This window comes from Salvelinus alpinus, chromosome 5 (assembly GCF_045679555.1).
Source record: "Salvelinus alpinus chromosome 5, SLU_Salpinus.1, whole genome shotgun sequence".
Lineage (NCBI taxonomy): Eukaryota > Metazoa > Chordata > Actinopteri > Salmoniformes > Salmonidae > Salvelinus > Salvelinus alpinus.
The window spans coordinates 18,030,880-18,050,427 of record NC_092090.1 but is presented as its reverse complement, the minus strand read 5'-3'; the positions used below and the strand labels follow the sequence as shown (position 1 = coordinate 18,050,427).

Below are 19,548 nucleotides of genomic sequence, written 5' to 3'. Positions count from 1 at the left end.
CAACCTCGACAATGAATTGTTTAGTGACGTCAGGAGTAACAAGGATAGGAGCGGATGTAAAACGCTTCTTGAGGAGATCAAAAGCTCCCTGGGCGGAACCGGACCACTTAAAGCACGTCTTGACAGAAGTCAGAGCTGTGAGAGGGGCAGCCACTTGACCGAAATTACGAATGAAACGCCGATAGAAATTAGCGAAACCGAGAAAGCGCTGCAACTCGACACGTGACTTAGGAACGGGCCAATCGCTGACAGCCTGGACCTTAGCGGGATCCATCTGAATGCCTTCAGCGGAAATAACAGAACCGAGAAATGTGACAGAGGAGACATGAAAGGCGCACTTCTCAGCCTTCACGTAGAGACAATTCTCTAAAAGGCGCTGGAGTACACGTCGAACGTGCTGAACATGAATCTCGAGTGACGGTGAAAAAATCAGGATATCGTCAAGGTAAACGAAAACAAAGATGTTCAGCATGTCTCTCAGTACATCATTAACTAATGCCTGAAAGACAGCTGGAGCATTAGCGAGACCGAACGGCAGAACCCGGTATTCAAAATGCCCTAACGGAGTGTTAAACGCCGTCTTCCACTCGTCCCCCTCTCTGATGCGCACGAGATGGTAAGCGTTACGAAGGTCCAACTTAGTAAAGAACCTGGCTCCCTGCAGAATCTCGAAGGCTGACGACATAAGGGGAAGCGGATAACGATTCTTAACCGTTATGTCATTCAGCCCTCGATAATCCACGCAGGGGCGCAGAGTACCGTCCTTCTTCTTAACAAAAAAAACCCCCGCTCCGGCGGGAGAGGAAGAAGGCACCACGGTACCGGCGTCGTGAGAAACAGACAGATAATCCTCGAGAGCCTTACGTTCGGGAGCCGACAGAGAGTATAGTCTACCCCGAGGGGGAGTGGTCCCCGGAAGGAGATCAATACAACAATCATACGACCGGTGAGGAGGAAGAGAGTTGGCTCTGGACCGACTGAAGACCGTGCGCAGATCATGATATTCCTCCGGCACTCCTGTCAAATCACCAGGTTCCTCCTGAGAAGAGGGGACAGAAGAAACAGGAGGGATAGCAGACATTAAACACTTCACATGACAAGAAACGTTCCAGGATAGGATAGAATTACTAGACCAATTAATAGAAGGATTATGACATACTAGCCAGGGATGACCCAAAACAACAGGTGTAAAAGGTGAACGAAAAATCAAAAAGGAAATGGTCTCACTGTGGTTACCAGATACTGTGAGGGTTAAAGGTAGTGTCTCACATCTGATACTGGGGAGAAGACTACCATCTAAGGCGAACATGGGCGTGGGCTTCCCTAACTGTCTGAGAGGAATGTCATGTTTCCGAGCCCATGCTTCGTCCATAAAACAACCCTCAGCCCCAGAGTCTATCAAGGCACTGCAGGAAGCAGCCGAACCGGTCCAGCGTAGATGGACCGACAAGGTAGTACAGGATCTTGATGGAGAGACCTGAGTAGTAGCGCTCACCAGTAGCCCTCCGCTTACTGATGAGCTCTGGCTTTTACTGGACATGACATGACAAAATGTCCAGCAGAACCGCAATAGAGGCAAAGGCGGTTGGTGATTCTCCGTTCCCTCTCCTTAGTCGAGATGCGAATACCTCCCAGCTGCATGGGCTCAGTCTCTGAGCCGGTGGGAGGAGATGGTTGAGATGCGGAGAGGGGGAACACCGTAAACGCGAGCTCTCTTCCACGAGTTCGGTGACGAAGATCTACCCGTCGTTCTATGCGGATGGCGAGTGCAATCAAAGAGTCCACGCTGGAAGGAACCTCCCGGGAGAGAATCTCATCCTTAACCTCAGCGTGGAGTCCCTCCAGAAAACGAGCGAGCAACGCCGGCTCGTTCCAGTCACTGGAGGCAGCAAGAGTGCGAAACTCTATAGAGTAATCCGTTATGGATCGATCACCTTGACATAGGAAAGCCAGGGCCCTGGAAGCCTCCTTCCCAAAAACTGAACGATCAAAAACCCGTATCATCTCCTCTTTAAAGTTCTGATAATCGTTAGAACACTCAGCCCTTGCCTCCCAGATAGCTGTGCCCCACTCCCGAGCCCGACCAGTAAGGAGTGATATGACGTAAGCGATCCGAGCTCTCTCTCTTGAGTATGTGTTGGGCTGGAGAGAGAACACAATATCACACTGGGTGAGAAAGGAGCGACACTCAGTGGGCTGCCCAGAGTAACATAGTGGGTTATTAACCCTAGGTTCCGGAGACTCGGAAGACCAGGAAGTAGCTGGTGGCACGAGACGAAGACTCTGAAACTGTCCTGAAAGGTCGGAGACCTGAGCGGCCAGGGTCTCAACGGCATGACGAGCAGCAGACAATTCCTGCTCGTGTCTGCCGAGCATTGCTCCCTGGAACTCGACGGCAGTGTTGCGAGAATCCGTAGTCGCTGGGTCCATTCTTGGTCGGATCCTTCTGTTATGCTGGTGAATGAGGACCCAAAAGCGACTTAATAGAAACAGAGTCTTTATTCCAGTCTTAAACAAAAAACGATACTCCTGGATATTATCTTAGGTAAATCCAAAACAGGAAAACTGAAATCCTCTCGTCAGTAGAGAGGAATGACTGGAGACGCGACCACAGACTGCAGGTCGCTTCGGGAAGGCACAGGCCGTAGCTGACATAGACACCTGCTCACACGCAGCATCTGAAGAAGGCAAAAACACGACAGGGCGGAACAAGGACACAGAACAGCAAACATCAAATAAGGATCCGACAAGGACAGAAGCGGAAAACAGAGGGAGAAATAGGGCCTCTAATCAGAGGGCAAAATAGGGGACAGGTGTGAAAGAGTAAATGAGGTAGTTAGGAGAATGAGGAACAGCTGGGAGCAGGAACGGAACGATAGAGAGAGAGAGAGCGAGAGAGGGAGAGAGGGAGGGGGAGAGAGAGGGATAGAAAAAGGGAAAGAACCTAATAAGACCAGCAGAGGGAAACGAATAGAAGGGAAGCACAGGGACAAGACATGATAATCAATGACAAAACATGACAGTCAGAGGGGTGGTTCTCAGAGGGATATAGAGGGAAAGTGCTGGCTGCAGGGCTGTCAGAGGAGTGGTTCTCAGAGGGATATAGAGGGAAGTGCTGGCTGCAGGGAAGTGGTTCTCAGAGGGATATAGAGGGGAAGTGCTGGCTGCAGGGCTGTCAGAGGAGTGGTTCTCAGAGGGATATAGAGGGGAAGTGCTGGCTGCAGGGCTGTCAGGGAAGTGGTTCTCAGAGGGATATAGAGTGAAGAAGTGCTGGCTGCAGGGCTGTCAGAGGAGTGGTTCTCAGAGGGATATAGAGGGGAAGTGCTGGCTGCAGGGCTGTCAGAGGGGTGGTTCTCAGAGGGATATAGAGGGAAAGTGCTGGCTGCAGGGCTGTCAGAGGGGTGGTTCTCAGAGGGAAGTGCTGGCTGCAGGGCTGTCAGAGGAGTGGTTCTCAGAGGGATATAGAGGGGAAGTGCTGGCTGCAGGGCTGTCAGAGGAGTGGTTCTCAGAGGGATATAGAGGGGAAGTGCTGGCTGCAGGGCTGTCAGAGGAGTGGTTCTCAGAGGGATATAGAGGGAAGTGCTGGCTGCAGGGCTGTCAGAGGAGTGGTTCTCAGAGGGATATAGAGGGAAAGTGCTGGCTGCAGGGCTGTCAGAGGAGTGGTTCTCAGAGGCATATAGAGGGGAAGTGCTGGCTGCAGGGCTGTCAGAGGAGTGGTTCTCAGAGGCATATAGAGGGGAAGTGCTGGCTGCAGGGCTGTCAGAGGAGTGGTTCTCAGAGGCATATAGAGGGGAAGTGCTGGCTGCAGGGCTGTCAGAGGGGTGGTTCTCAGAGGGATATAGAGGGAAAGTGCTGGCTGCAGGGCTGTCAGAGGGGTGGTTCTCAGAGGGATATAGAGGGGAAGTGCTGGCTGCAGGGCTGTCAGAGGGGTGGTTCTCAGAGGGATATAGAGGGAAAGTGCTGGCTGCAGGGCTGTCAGAGGAGTGGTTCTCAGAGGGATATAGAGGGAAGTGCTACATCTGCAGTCACACAGCATGACAGTCTCACTGAGAGGTGATATTCACAGTATCACTATTCAATTTGTTTTTCCCCAAGTGATGTACTTTTTTTTTTAAATGTGATAGAATGCAAATTCCCAAGGTATTTGTCCATCCCTCATATTGACAACTGGACTGCTCCAACACAGCAAGAACCAGGTTTAACCCCATGGGTTCACTCCTCAGGGTCCCAAGCACATTTCACAGTGTCTGCCTCAATAACACCCACCTCAATATACTGTACAGACTGGCTGATGGTGCAAAGATAGACAGAAACAAACAGAGAGAGTGAAAGGTGGACACAGACAGGCAGAGGGATATCCCTTTGGTAAACATAATGGAGCATCTATCATTGATCCACTGATGGTGGATAGGCTACTGCACTAACACACACACACACACACACATGCTAAACTACAGGTCTGTTTCACTAGCATAGACTGGAATATGTTCCGGGATTCATCCGATGGCATTGAGGAGCTAACCACATCAGTCACCGGCTTCATTAATAAGGGCATAGACGACATCATCCCCACATTCCAATCAGAAGCCATGGATTACAGGAAATATCTGCACTGAGCTAAAGGCTAGAGCTGCCGCTTTAAAGGAGCGGGATACTAATCTGGACGCTTATAAGAAATCCCGCTACGCCCTCCGACGAACCATCAAACAGGCAAAGCATCAATACAGGACCAAGATCGAATCCTACTACACCGGCTCTGTTGCTCGTCAGATGTGGAAGGGCTTGATAACTAGCACGGATTACAAAGGGAAACCCAGCCGCGAGCTGTCCAGTGATGCGATCCTACCAGACGAGCTAAATACCTTCTATGCTGGCTTCGATGCTAGCAACACTGAAACATGCATGAGCGCACCAACTGTTCCAGACGACAGTGTGATCACGCTCTCCAGAGTCGATGTAGTAAGACCCTTAAACAGGTCAACATTCACAAGGCCGGAGAGCTAGATGGATTACTAGGACATGTACTCAGAGCATGCGCTGACCAGCTGGCAAGTGTCTTCACTGACATTTTCAACCTCTCTCTGACCCAGTCTGTAATGCTACATGTTTCAAGGTCTCCCGAGTGGCGCAGAGGTCTAAGGCACTGTATCTCAGTGCTTGAGGCGTCACTACAGACACCCTGGTTCGAATCCAGGCTGTATCACAACTGGCCGTGATTGGGAGTCCCATAGGGCGGCGCACAATTGGCCCAGCGTTGTTCGGTTTTGGCCGGTGTAGGCCGTCATTGTAAATAAGAATTTGTTCTTAACTGACTTGCCTAGTTAATTTTTTTTTAAACACCATAGTCCCTGTGCCCAAGAACGCCAAGGTAATCTGACGAAATGACTATCAGCCCGTAGCAGTCACATCTGTAGCCATGAAATGCTTTGAATGGCTTGTCATGGCTCACATCAACACCTTCATCCCAGACAGCCTGGATCCACTCCAATTCACATACCGCCACATATCCACAGATGACGCAACATCTACTGCAATCCACAGTGCCCTTTCCCACCTGGACAAAAGGAGCACCTGCTGTACATGAGAATGCTGTTCATTGACTCCAAGCTCATCACTAAGCTAAGGACCCAGGGATTAAACAAGGTAGGCAACAACACATCCGCCACGCTGACCCACAACACCGGGGCCACTCAGGGGTGCGAGCTTAGTCCCCTCCTATACTCCCTGTTCACCCACGACTTCGTGACCAAGCATGGCTCCAATACCATCATTGGATACCACCGACAACGATGAGACAGCCTATAGGGAGGAGGTTAGAGACCTGGCAGTATGGTGCCAGGAGAACAACCTCTCCCTCAACGATGAGACAGCCTATAGGGAGGAGGTTAGAGACCTGGCAGTATGGTGCCAGGAGAACAACCTCTCCCTCAACGATGAGACAGCCTATAGGGAGGAGGTTAGAGACCTGGCAGTATGGTGCCAGGACAACAACCTCTCCCTCAACGATGAGACAGCCTATAGGGAGGAGGTTAGAGACCTGGCAGTATGGTGCCAGGACAACAACCTCTCCCTCAACGATGAGACAGCCTATAGGGAGGAGGTTAGAGACCTGGCAGTATGGTGCCAGGAGAACAACCTCTCCCTTAACATCAGCAAGACAAAGGAGCTGATCTGGACTACAGGAAACAGAGGTACGAGCATACCCCCATCCACATTGATGGGGCTGTAGTGGAGCAGGTCGAGAGCTTCAAGTTCCTTGGTGTCCACATCACTGTGGAATTATCATGGTCCACACACACCAACACAATCGTGAAGAGCACACGACAATGCCTCTCAGGAGGCTGAAAAGATTTGGCATGGGCCCTCAGCTCCTCAAAAAGTTCTACAGCTGCACCACTGAGAGCATCTTGACTGGCTGCATCACCGCTTGGTATGGCAACTGCTTGGCATCTGACCACAAGGCACTACAGGACCCCTATACCAGGCATTGTCAGAGGAAGGCCCTAAAAAGTGTTAAAGACTCCAGATACTCAAGTCATAGACTGTTCTCTCTGCTACTGCACGGCAAGCTGTACCGATGCACCAAATCTGGAACCAACAGGACTCTGAACAGCTTCTACCCCCAAGCCATAATACTGCTAAATAGTTAGTTAAACTCTTTTAACTCATCTAGATAAGAGCGTCTGCTAAATGAATAAAATGTAAATATCACATACACTGCTGTTACAGTTAATTATCTATCCTGATGCCTAGTCATTTTATCCCTACCTATATGTACATATCTACCTCAATTACCTCGTATCTCTGCACATCTAGTCGGTACTGGTACCCCGTGTATATAGCTAAGTTATTATTACTCATTGTGGATTTATTCCTCGTATTATTATTATCTTTCTATTTTTCTATTATTATAATTGTTGTTTCTCTCTGTATTGTTGGAAAAAGGCCCGTCAGTAAGCATTTCACTGTGAGTCTACACCTGTTGTTTCTCTGCATTGTTGGGAAGGGACCATCAGTAAGCATTTCACTGTTAGTCTACACCTGTTGTTTCTCTCTGTGTTGTTGTGAAGGGCCTGTAACTAAGCATTTCACTGTGAGTCTACACCTGTTGTTTCTCTCTGTGTTGTTGGGAAGGGACCATCAGTAAGCATTTCACTGTGAGTCTACACCTGTTGTTTCTCTCTGCATTGTTGGGAAGGGACCATCAGTAAGCATTTCACTGTTAGTCTACACCTGTTGTTTCTCTGCATTGTTGGGAAGGGACCATCAGTAAGCATTTCACTGTTAGTCTACACCTGTTGTTTCTCTCTGTGTTGTTGTGAAGGGCCTGTAACTAAGCATTTCACTGTGAGTCTACACCTGTTGTTTCTCTCTGTGTTGTTGGGAAGGGACCATCAGTAAGCATTTCACTGTGAGTCTACACCTGTTGTTTCTCTCTGTGTTGTTGGGAAGGGACCATCAGTAAGCATTTCACTGTTAGTCTACACCTGTTGTTTCTCTCTGTGTTGTTGGGAAGGGACCATCAGTAAGCATTTCACTGTGAGTCTACACCTGTTGTTTCTCTGCATTGTTGGGAAGGGACCATCAGTAAGCATTTCACTGTGAGTCTACACCTGTTGTTTCTCTCTGCATTGTTGGGAAGGGCCCATCAGTAAGCATTTCACTGTGAGTCTACACCTGTTGTTTCTCTCTGCATTGTTGGGAAGGGCCCATCAGTAAGCATTTCACTGTGAGTCTACACCTGTTGTTTCTCTCTGCATTGTTGGGAAGGGCCCATCAGTAAGCATTTCACTGTGAGTCTACACCTGTTGTTTCTCTCTGCATTGTTGGGAAGGGACCATCAGTAAGCATTTCACTGTGAGTCTACACCTGTTGTTTCTCTCTGCATTGTTGGGAAGGGACCATCAGTAAGCATTTCACTGTGAGTCTACACCTGTTGTTTCTCTGCATTGTTGGGAAGGGCCCATCAGTAAGCATTTCACTGTGAGTCTACACCTGTTGTTTCTCTGCATTGTTGGGAAGGGACCATCAGTAAGCATTTCACTGTGAGTCTACACCTGTTGTTTCTCTGCATTGTTGGGAAGGGACCATCAGTAAGCATTTCACTGTTAGTCTACACCTGTTGTTTCTCTGCATTGTTGGGAAGGGACCATCAGTAAGCATTTCACTGTTAGTCTACACCTGTTGTTTCTCTCTGTGTTGTTGGGAAGGGACCATCAGTAAGCATTTCACTGTGAGTCTACACCTGTTGTTTCTCTGCATTGTTGGGAAGGGACCATCAGTAAGCATTTCACTGTTAGTCTACACCTGTTGTTTCTCTCTGCATTGTTGGGAAGGGACCATCAGTAAGCATTTCACTGTTAGTCTACACCTGTTGTTTCTCTCTGCATTGTTGGGAAGGGACCGTCAGTAAGCATTTCACTGTTAGTCTACACCTGTTGTTTACCAAGCATGTGACAAATACAATGTGATTTGATCCTGCTTGTTATTTCATACTAAAGTTCAGGCAAAAGCTCCCTCTTGGGATACTGCTATACTGCAAAATATGGACCATGTCTTTGCATAGAAAAATAACATTGGTGATTGGTTATTGTATTACTGTAATGGTGAACTAACTGATCTATAATGCCAAACAAACTGATACAAACAATAGCGAATGACAACGCATACAGTGGTAAACTAGGTCAGAACAGGGGTGTGTGCGTGTGTGTGTGTGTTTGCGTGTGTGTCTGCTTCTTAAAAAAAAGACAAATGAGGTCCAGAAGGTTAACAATGAGAGTACATACATTACTAGACATATAGAAGGGAGTCAGGTGTAATGGTATAGGTAGGATCTGTGTGTATTTATACTGTGTACTGAGCCAGGAGAATCATTAGTGTCTCGGCTAGCCTATTTTTACCCAATTAAGATGAGAACATCTGACCTTGTTCCAGCAATATGCACCAAGAGCTCGTTTCAGAGTACACACATGCACACACACATGCACGTACGTGCGCGCACGTACACGCACGTACACGCACGCACACGCATTCACACGCATACACACAGCTTTTAGTCTACTACAGAGTGAGTCGGCTAGGTTGGTTGCGGTCTCTCATCTCCCTCACTCATAATGGTCTACACACTAGGATTGGGCGGTATACCGTATACCGAGATATTTGGAAATAGCCATGGGATGGTTTTTCAATACCGTCAAAACTACTTATTTTGAAGTTTTTCAATACATTTTTATATTTGTAGCTACTTTTTAAGTAAATACCTGCAGTATGATAGGAGATAAAGCAGATCATGTTCATTTCACCTGTCACATTATTTTACATTATAAAGAGGGTGGTTCGAGCCCTGAATGCTGATTGGCTGATAGCCATAGTATATCAGACCGTATACCATGGGTATGACAAGACATGTATTTTTACTGCTCTAATTACATTGGTAACCAGTTTATAGTAGCAATAAGGCATCTCTGGGGTTTGTTGTATATGGCCAGGCACAGCCCTTAGCCGTAGTATATTGGCCATATACAACAAACCCCCGAGATGCCTTATTGCTTAATTATAAAGCTTACCGTAGCTCCCCAGAACAGCTGGGCCAGTCACGTGCTTGTTTGTAAATATCACAATGGGAGAAAGCAGGAGCAGGTGAGTCCAGCTGTGTATTGCCAGGGGTCGCGTTTTATATTGAAAGTCAACAGTGTTTTTTTGCTTCAATAGAGTGATCAGGGACGTGCAACTATAGTTTTCTTTCACAGAAAATACATTAGTGTAACGGCAGAAAATATATTCATTTTCATCAGATGACAAAAGAATTTGGCTGGCAGTCACGTAAAGCTATTTGGCTGGCAGTCACACAAGTAAATAAGCTTACAATTAAAAAACGAGGTCTTTTTCAGAGCGCTGTCTGCTGATAGAATGCCTCTCAAGCAGAAATTATAATAAGAAGCATATTACATCTGTGTTTACAAAACACAGCAAGATATTTCTTATGCATTTTATATTTTTTCCTGCGTGAAAAACACAAAATTCTCAGTTAACGAGACCCCTAAATTTAACTTGCTAGTTATCTAAGTAAGTGGCTGAATTAATAAGGTGAGGGGGCATCATATTGTGTTGGATTTCTGCCGTGTCAAAGCCCTATCTTGATTTCCTATGCGTTTTTTTCTCCTCTCTGTTCTCGGACTATCTGCTCCTCCGCCCTCTTCTCCAAGCTTACCAGGCAGGCCCGTTGCCCTAGCGACTCCAGACTCCACACAGACACAGTGTGTACACATGCTGCTCCAGAGCCAGTACTGTTCTTCCTTCAGACAAGCATGTGTCAAAACTTTGTTCATTTGCACAATGTCTCTCGTTCACATCGCTTGACATTTGGCAGCTCCTACCTATATATGTATAACTTTATGTGCTGGATTGCCTGTCTTAGCAATTTGTATATTTAATTTTTTCACTCGTTAGCATATTTAGCTTGCAGCCTCCATGGAAATTCGCTATTACTTGTGATAATTTTGTTAGCATTCTGGTAATAGATGCCCAATTTTTTCTGGCACCACCTTGTGTACTAAGTTGATAATACTGTAAATCCCGGGATGAGAGAAGGATGGAATAAGGTGATGAACATCTGGATACCACCCAACCCTAATACACACACACAGTCTCCTAAACAAACACAGCCATCATATGTAATAGTGACTATTCAAACCTTATTTCAACTGCAGCATATCCCTATTTCATATGCCAGTCAAACACCCCATTACCCTGCACTCCTCTAGTAGACACACACCAGTGGAGGACGGCTCATTATAATGGCTGAAACAAAGCAAATGGAATGGCATCAAACCATGTGTTTGATGTAATTCATACCATTCTACTTATTTCTCTTCAGTCATTACCATGAGCCCGTCCTCCCCAATTAAGGTGCCACCAACCTCCTGTGACACACACAGCTCACAACAAGGACAGACACCAGGGAGATACAAGGTAGATACCTGGTGGTAATATCCTGTAACATCCCTCCGATATGACGTCTGAAAAACAAGAGAAACAGTGTCAAAGATACGTGTCATCATCCATTTCCTTCTCCCGTCTTTCTTCTGACAGTTTGACTGTAGGCTGAAAACATGCACTGCAAAAACAGGCAATGATCTGCTAGGTTTAACCAAACAATGGATTTACCTGGCGTCTTACCAAGATGAATAATCTCACTGCACTGGCAGATCATTCTGCTGATTTCAACCTAAAAAGGTTTGATTTTTTGGGTAATAGAAATCAACTCAATACAAGACATTTTTTGCAGTGTGTGTCTCTGGTTGTCATCTGGATTTACCTCTACCTGGTGTGTGTGTGTGTGTGTGTGTGTGTGTGTGTGTGTGTGTGTGTGTGTGTGTGTGTGTGTGTGTGTGTGTGTGTGTGTGTGTGTGTGTGTGTGTGTGTGTGTGTGTGTGTGTGTGTGTGTGTGTGTGTGTGTGTGTGCGTCTCTGCCCACCTTGACACGGGGGTTGAGGTTGCCCATGGCGTCGGCTTTAAAGTCGCTCTTGTTCTTCCGGCAGAGCACGGCGGTGATGATGATGATGATGAGCGTTACCACGGCGATAGGGGCCAGCACAGCTGCGATGATCCACAGATTGTTTGGAGGATTCTTCACCACGGCTACAAGAGGAAACACACAGGAACACTTTGTGAGAGCACGGATCAACACACATACACGCACACACAACATAGTCCCTCCTATTGTTGTGCTGTGTATAAGAATTATCATCATGTAATCATCAATGATAGAACACACAGTAACAGTAGACATGTTTTACTGAGGTAAATGTGTCTGCAGAAATGTTCCTCACATCAATCAACATCACAGCAGTAGTCCATCCTCTCCCTTCATTATGCCGTACCTCTACAGACACGTCTCATACTGTCCTCACTTCCTCCCTCCTCTCCCTTCATTATGCCGTACCTCTACAGACACGTCTCATACTGTCCTCACTTCCTCCCTCCTCTCCCTTCATTATGCCGTACCTCTACAGACACGTCTCATACTGTCCTCACTTCCTCCCTCTTCTCCCTTCATTATGCCGTACCTCTACAGACACGTCTCATACTGTCCTCACTTCCTCCCTCCTCTCCCTTCATTATGCCGTACCTCTACAGACACATCTCATACTGTCCTCACTTCCTCCATCCTCTCCCTTCATTATGCCGTACCTCTACAGACACATCTCATACTGTCCTCACTTCCTCCCTCCTCTCCCTTCATTATGCCGTACCTCTACAGACACGTCTCATACTGTCCTCACTTCCTCCCTCCTCTCCCTTCATTATGCCGTACCTCTACAGACACATCTCATACTGTCCTCACTTCCTCCCTCCTCTCCCTTCATTATGCCGTACCTCTACAGACACGTCTCATACTGTCCTTACTTCCTTTAGCAGTCACAGCAATCTGAGAGAAATACAATAATTATATAAAATACTGTCAAGAAGAAACTCCCCAATGTGAGTAATAAGGAGAGTGTTATGAGGCTTTTCATTGTTCTGTTCTGAAAGCTACGCTTTCCATCTTAAACACAGAGATAGTATGTCCTGTACACCCACTGACACAGAGATAGTATGTCCTGTACTGTACACCCACTCTAACACAGAGATAGTATGTCCTGTACTGTACACCCACTCTAACACAGAGATAGTATGTCCTGTACTGTACACCCACTCTGACACAGAGATAGTATGTCCTGTACTGTACACCCACTCTGACACTGAGATAGTATGTCCTGTGCACCCACTCTGACACAGAGATAGTATGTCCTGTACACCCACTCTGACACAGAGATAGTATGTCCTGTACTGTACACCCACTCTGACACGGAGATAGTATGTCCTGTACTGTACACCCACTCTGACACAGAGATAGTATGTCCTGTACACCCACTCTGACACTGAGATAGTATGTCCTGTACACCCACTCTGACACAGAGATAGTATGTCCTGTACACCCACTCTGACACTGAGATAGTATGTCCTGTACACCCACTCTGACACTGAGATAGTATGTCCTGTACACCCACTCTGACACAGAGATAGTATGTCCTGTACACCCACTCTGACACTGAGATAGTATGTCCTGTACACCCACTCTGACACAGAGATAGTATGTCCTGTACTGTACACCCACTCTGACACGGAGATAGTATGTCCTGTCCTGTACACCCACTCTGACACAGAGATAGTATGTCCTGTACACCCACTCTGACACTGAGATAGTATGTACTGTACACCCACTCTGACACAGAGATAGTATGTCCTGTACTGTACACCCACTCTGACACAGAGATAGTATGTCCTGTACACCCACTCTGACACAGATATAGTATGTCCTGTACTGTACACCCACTCTGACACAGAGATAGTATGTCCTGTACTGTACACCCACTCTGACACAGAGATAGTATGTCCTGTCCTGTACACCCACTCTGACACAGAGATAGTATGTCCTGTACTGTACACCCACTCTGACACAGAGATAGTATGTCCTGTACTGTACACCCACTCTGACACAGAGATAGTATGTCCTGTACTGTACACCCACTCTGACACAGAGATAGTATGTCCTGTACACCCACTCTGACACAGAGATAGTATGTCCTGTACTGTACACCCACTCTAACACAGAGATAGTATGTCCTGTCCTGTACACCCACTCTGACACAGAGATAGTATGTCCTGTCCTGTACACCCACTCTGACACAGAGATAGTATGTCCTGTACACCCACTCTGACACAGAGATAGTATGTCCTGTACACCCACTCTAACACAGAGATAGTATGTCCTGTACTGTACACCCACTCTGACACAGAGATAGTATGTCCTGTCCTGTACACCCACTCTGACACGGAGATAGTATGTCCTGTACACCCACTCTGACACAGAGATAGTATGTCATGTCCTGTACACCCACTCTGACACAGAGATAGTATGTCCTGTACACCCACTCTGACACTGAGATAGTATGTCCTGTCCTGTACACCCACTCTGACACTGAGATAGTATGTCCTGTACACCCACTCTGACACAGAGATAGTATGTCCTGTACACCCACTCTGACACTGAGATAGTATGTCCTGTACACCCACTCTGACACAGAGATAGTATGTCCTGTACTGTACACCCACTCTGACACGGAGATAGTATGTCCTGTCCTGTACACCCACTCTGACACAGAGATAGTATGTCCTGTACACCCACTCTGACACTGAGATAGTATGTACTGTACACCCACTCTGACACAGAGATAGTATGTCCTGTACTGTACACCCACTCTGACACAGAGATAGTATGTCCTGTACACCCACTCTGACACAGATATAGTATGTCCTGTACTGTACACCCACTCTGACACAGAGATAGTATGTCCTGTACTGTACACCCACTCTGACACAGAGATAGTATGTCCTGTCCTGTACACCCACTCTGACACAGAGATAGTATGTCCTGTACTGTACACCCACTCTGACACAGAGATAGTATGTCCTGTACTGTACACCCACTCTGACACAGAGATAGTGTGTCCTGTACTGTACACCCACTCTGACACAGAGATAGTATGTCCTGTACACCCACTCTGACACAGAGATAGTATGTCCTGTACTGTACACCCACTCTAACACAGAGATAGTATGTCCTGTCCTGTACACCCACTCTGACACAGAGATAGTATGTCCTGTCCTGTACACCCACTCTGACACAGAGATAGTATGTCCTGTACACCCACTCTGACACAGAGATAGTATGTCCTGTACACCCACTCTAACACAGAGATAGTATGTCCTGTACTGTACACCCACTCTGACACAGAGATAGTATGTCCTGTCCTGTACACCCACTCTGACACGGAGATAGTATGTCCTGTACACCCACTCTGACACAGAGATAGTATGTCATGTCCTGTACACCCACTCTGACACAGAGATAGTATGTCCTGTACACCCACTCTGACACTGAGATAGTAAGTCATGTCCTGTACACCCACTCTGACACAGAGATAGTATGTCCTGTACACCCACTCTGACACAGAGATAGTATGTCCTGTACACCCACTCTGACACAGAGATAGTATGTCCTGTACACCCACTCTAACACAGAGATAGTATGTCCTGTACTGTACACCCACTCTGACACAGAGATAGTATGTCCTGTCCTGTACACCCACTCTGACACGGAGATAGTATGTCCTGTACACCCACTCTGACACAGAGATAGTATGTCCTGTACTGTACACCCACTCTGACACGGAGATAGTATGTCCTGTACACCCACTCTAACACAGAGATAGTATGTCCTGTACTGTACACCCACTCTGACACAGAGATAGTATGTCCTGTACTGTACACCCACTCTGACACAGAGATAGTATGTCCTGTACTGTACACCCACTCTGACACGGAGATAGTATGTCCTGTACACCCACTCTGACACAGAGATAGTATGTCCTGTACTGTACACCCACTCTGACACGGAGATAGTATGTCCTGTACACCCACTCTAACACAGAGATAGTATGTCCTGTACTGTACACCCACTCTGACACAGAGATAGTATGTCCTGTACTGTACACCCACTCTGACACAGAGATAGTATGTCCTGTACACCCACTCTGACACAGAGATAGTATGTCCTGTACTGTACACCCACTCTGACACTGAGATAGTATGTCCTGTACACCCACTCTGACACAGAGATAGTATGTCCTGTACACCCACTCTGACACAGAGATAGTATGTCCTGTACTGTACACCCACTCTGACACGGAGATAGTATGTCCTGTACTGTACACCCACTCTGACACAGAGATAGTATGTCCTGTACACCCACTCTGACACTGAGATAGTATGTCCTGTACACCCACTCTGACACAGAGATAGTATGTCCTGTACACCCACTCTGACACTGAGATAGTATGTCCTGTACACCCACTCTGACACTGAGATAGTATGTCCTGTACACCCACTCTGACACTGAGATAGTATGTCCTGTCCTGTACACCCACTCTGACACTGAGATAGTATGTCCTGTACTGTACACCCACTCTGACACAGAGATAGTATGTCCTGTACACCCACTCTGACACTGAGATAGTATGTCCTGTACACCCACTCTGACACAGAGATAGTATGTCCTGTACACCCACTCTGACACTGAGATAGTATGTCCTGTACACCCACTCTGACACTGAGATAGTATGTCCTGTCCTGTACACCCACTCTGACACTGAGATAGTATGTCCTGTACTGTACACCCACTCTGACACTGAGATAGTATGTCCTGTACTGTACACCCACTCTGACACTGAGATAGTATGTCCTGTACACCCACTCTGACACTGAGATAGTATGTCCTGTACACCCACTCTGACACTGAGATAGTATGTCCTGTCCTGTACACCCACTCTGACACTGAGATAGTATGTCCTGTACTGTACACCCACTCTGACACGGAGATAGTATGTCCTGTACACCCACTCTGACACAGAGATAGTATGTCCTGTACTGTACACCCACTCTGACACTGAGATAGTATGTCCTGTACACCCACTCTGACACGGAGATAGTATGTCCTGTCCTGTACACCCACTCTGACACAGAGATAGTATGTCCTGTACACCCACTCTGACACAGAGATAGTATGTCATGTACACCCACTCTGACACTGAGATAGTATGTCCTGTACACCCACTCTGACACTGAGATAGTATGTCCTGTACTGTACACCCACTCTGACACGGAGATAGTATGTCCTGTACTGTACACCCACTCTGACACAGAGATAGTATGTCCTGTACTGTACACCCACTCTGACACAGAGATAGTATGTCCTGTACACCCACTCTAACACAGAGATAGTATGTCCTGTCCTGTACACCCACTCTGACACAGAGATAGTATGTCCTGTCCTGTACACCCACTCTGACACAGAGATAGTATGTCCTGTACACCCACTCTGACACAGAGATAGTATGTCCTGTACAGCCACTCTAACACAGAGATAGTATGTCCTGTACACCCACTCTGACACAGATATAGTATGTCCTGTACTGTACACCCACTCTGACACAGAGATAGTATGTCCTGTACACCCACTCTAACACAGAGATAGTATGTCCTGTCCTGTACACCCACTCTGACACAGAGATAGTATGTCCTGTCCTGTACACCCACTCTGACACAGAGATAGTATGTCCTGTACACCCACTCTGACACAGAGATAGTATGTCCTGTACACCCACTCTAACACAGAGATAGTATGTCCTGTCCTGTACACCCACTCTGACACAGAGATAGTATGTCCTGTCCTGTACACCCACTCTGACACTGAGATAGTATGTCCTGTACTGTACACCCACTCTGACACAGAGATAGTATGTCCTGTACTGTACACCCACTCTGACACAGAGATAGTATGTCCTGTCCTGTACACCCACTCTGACACAGAGATAGTATGTCCTGTACTGTACACCCACTCTGACACTGAGATAGTATGTCCTGTACACCCACTCTGACACAGAGATAGTATGTCCTGTACACCCACTCTGACACAGATATAGTATGTCCTGTCCTGTACACCCACTCTGACACAGAGATAGTATGTCCTGTACTGTACACCCACTCTGACACAGAGATAGTATGTCCTGTCCTGTACACCCACTCTGACACAGAGATAGTATGTCCTGTACTGTACACCCACTCTGACACTGAGATAGTATGTCCTGTACACCCACTCTGACACAGAGATAGTATGTCCTGTACACCCACTCTAACACAGAGATAGTATGTCCTGTACTGTACACCCACTCTGACACAGAGATAGTATGTCCTGTACTGTACACCCACTCTGACACAGAGATAGTATGTCCTGTACTGTACACCCACTCTGACACAGAGATAGTATGTCCTGTACTGTACACCCACTCTGACACAGAGATAGTATGTCCTGTACTGTACACCCACTCTGACACTGAGATAGTATGTCCTGTACACCCACTCTGACACAGAGATAGTATGTCCTGTACTGTACACCCACTCTGACACAGAGATAGTATGTCCTGTACTGTACACCCACTCTGACACAGAGATAGTATGTCCTGTACTGTACACCCACTCTGACACAGAGATAGTATGTCCTGTACACCCACTCTAACACAGAGATAGTATGTCCTGTCCTGTACACCCACTCTGACACAGAGATAGTATGTCCTGTCCTGTACACCCACTCTGACACAGAGATAGTATGTCCTGTACACCCACTCTAACACAGAGATAGTATGTCCTGTCCTGTACACCCACTCTGACACAGAGATAGTATGTCCTGTCCTGTACACCCACTCTGACACAGAGATAGTATGTCCTGTACACCCACTCTGACACAGAGATAGTATGTCCTGTACACCCACTCTAACACAGAGATAGTATGTCCTGTACTGTACACCCACTCTGACACAGAGATAGTATGTCCTGTACTGTACACCCACTCTGACACAGAGATAGTATGTCCTGTACTGTACACCCACTCTGACACAGAGATAGTATGTCCTGTACACCCACTCTGACACGGAGATAGTATGTCCTGTACACCCACTCTGACACAGAGATAGTATGTCCTGTACTGTACACCCACTCTGACACGGAGATAGTATGTCCTGTACACCCACTCTAACACAGAGATAGTATGTCCTGTACTGTACACCCACTCTGACACAGAGATAGTATGTCCTGTACTGTACACCCACTCTGACACAGAGATAGTATGTCCTGTACTGTACACCCACTCTGACACGGAGATAGTATGTCCTGTACACCCACTCTGACACAGAGATAGTATGTCCTGTACTGTACACCCACTCTGACACGGAGATAGTATGTCCTGTACACCCACTCTAACACAGAGATAGTATGTCCTGTACTGTACACCCACTCTGACACAGAGATAGTATGTCCTGTACTGTACACCCACTCTGACACAGAGATAGTATGTCCTGTACTGTATACCCACTCTGACACAGAGATAGTATGTCCTGTACACCCACTCTAACACAGAGATAGTATGTCCTGTACACCCACTCTGACACAGAGATAGTATGTCCTGTACTGTACACCCACTCTGACACAGAGATAGTATGTCCTGTACACCCACTCTGACACAGAGATAGTATGTCCTGTCCTGTACACCCACTCTGACACAGAGATAGTATGTCCTGTACTGTACACCCACTCTGACACAGAGATAGTATGTCCTGTACTGTACACCCACTCTGACACAGAGACATACAGCTCTGACAGACCTCACCCACTCTGACACAGAGACATACAGCTCTGACAGACCTCACCCACTCTGACACAGAGACATACAGCTCTGACAGACCGTAGCCTGTTAGTACACAGAAAACAGAGTACTGAGGAACTTTATAAGGATATGCACAGAGGGGGACGCACACACACACATTCTTGATTTGATTTGACACACATTCAGAAATGCAACTCTCCCTCCTCCCTCCTCCCCTGTGGTGTGTT

General features: G+C 47.0%; 1 protein-coding gene across 3 annotated transcripts in view; it reads right to left on the bottom strand.

Moving 5' to 3' along the window:
• Nucleotides 1-19,548, bottom strand: part of kiaa1549lb (KIAA1549-like b) — a 159,116-nt gene that overhangs the window by 29,021 nt on the left and 110,547 nt on the right. For all 3 annotated transcript variants that reach the window (XM_071399932.1, XM_071399933.1, XM_071399934.1), the window contains exons 11-12: nucleotides 11,477-11,640; nucleotides 10,980-11,018 (exon numbers count right to left, since the gene is read on the bottom strand). In XM_071399932.1, coding sequence (XP_071256033.1) covers nucleotides 10,980-11,018; nucleotides 11,477-11,640 — 203 coding nt within the window. The remainder of the gene's footprint in view (nucleotides 1-10,979; nucleotides 11,019-11,476; nucleotides 11,641-19,548) is intronic.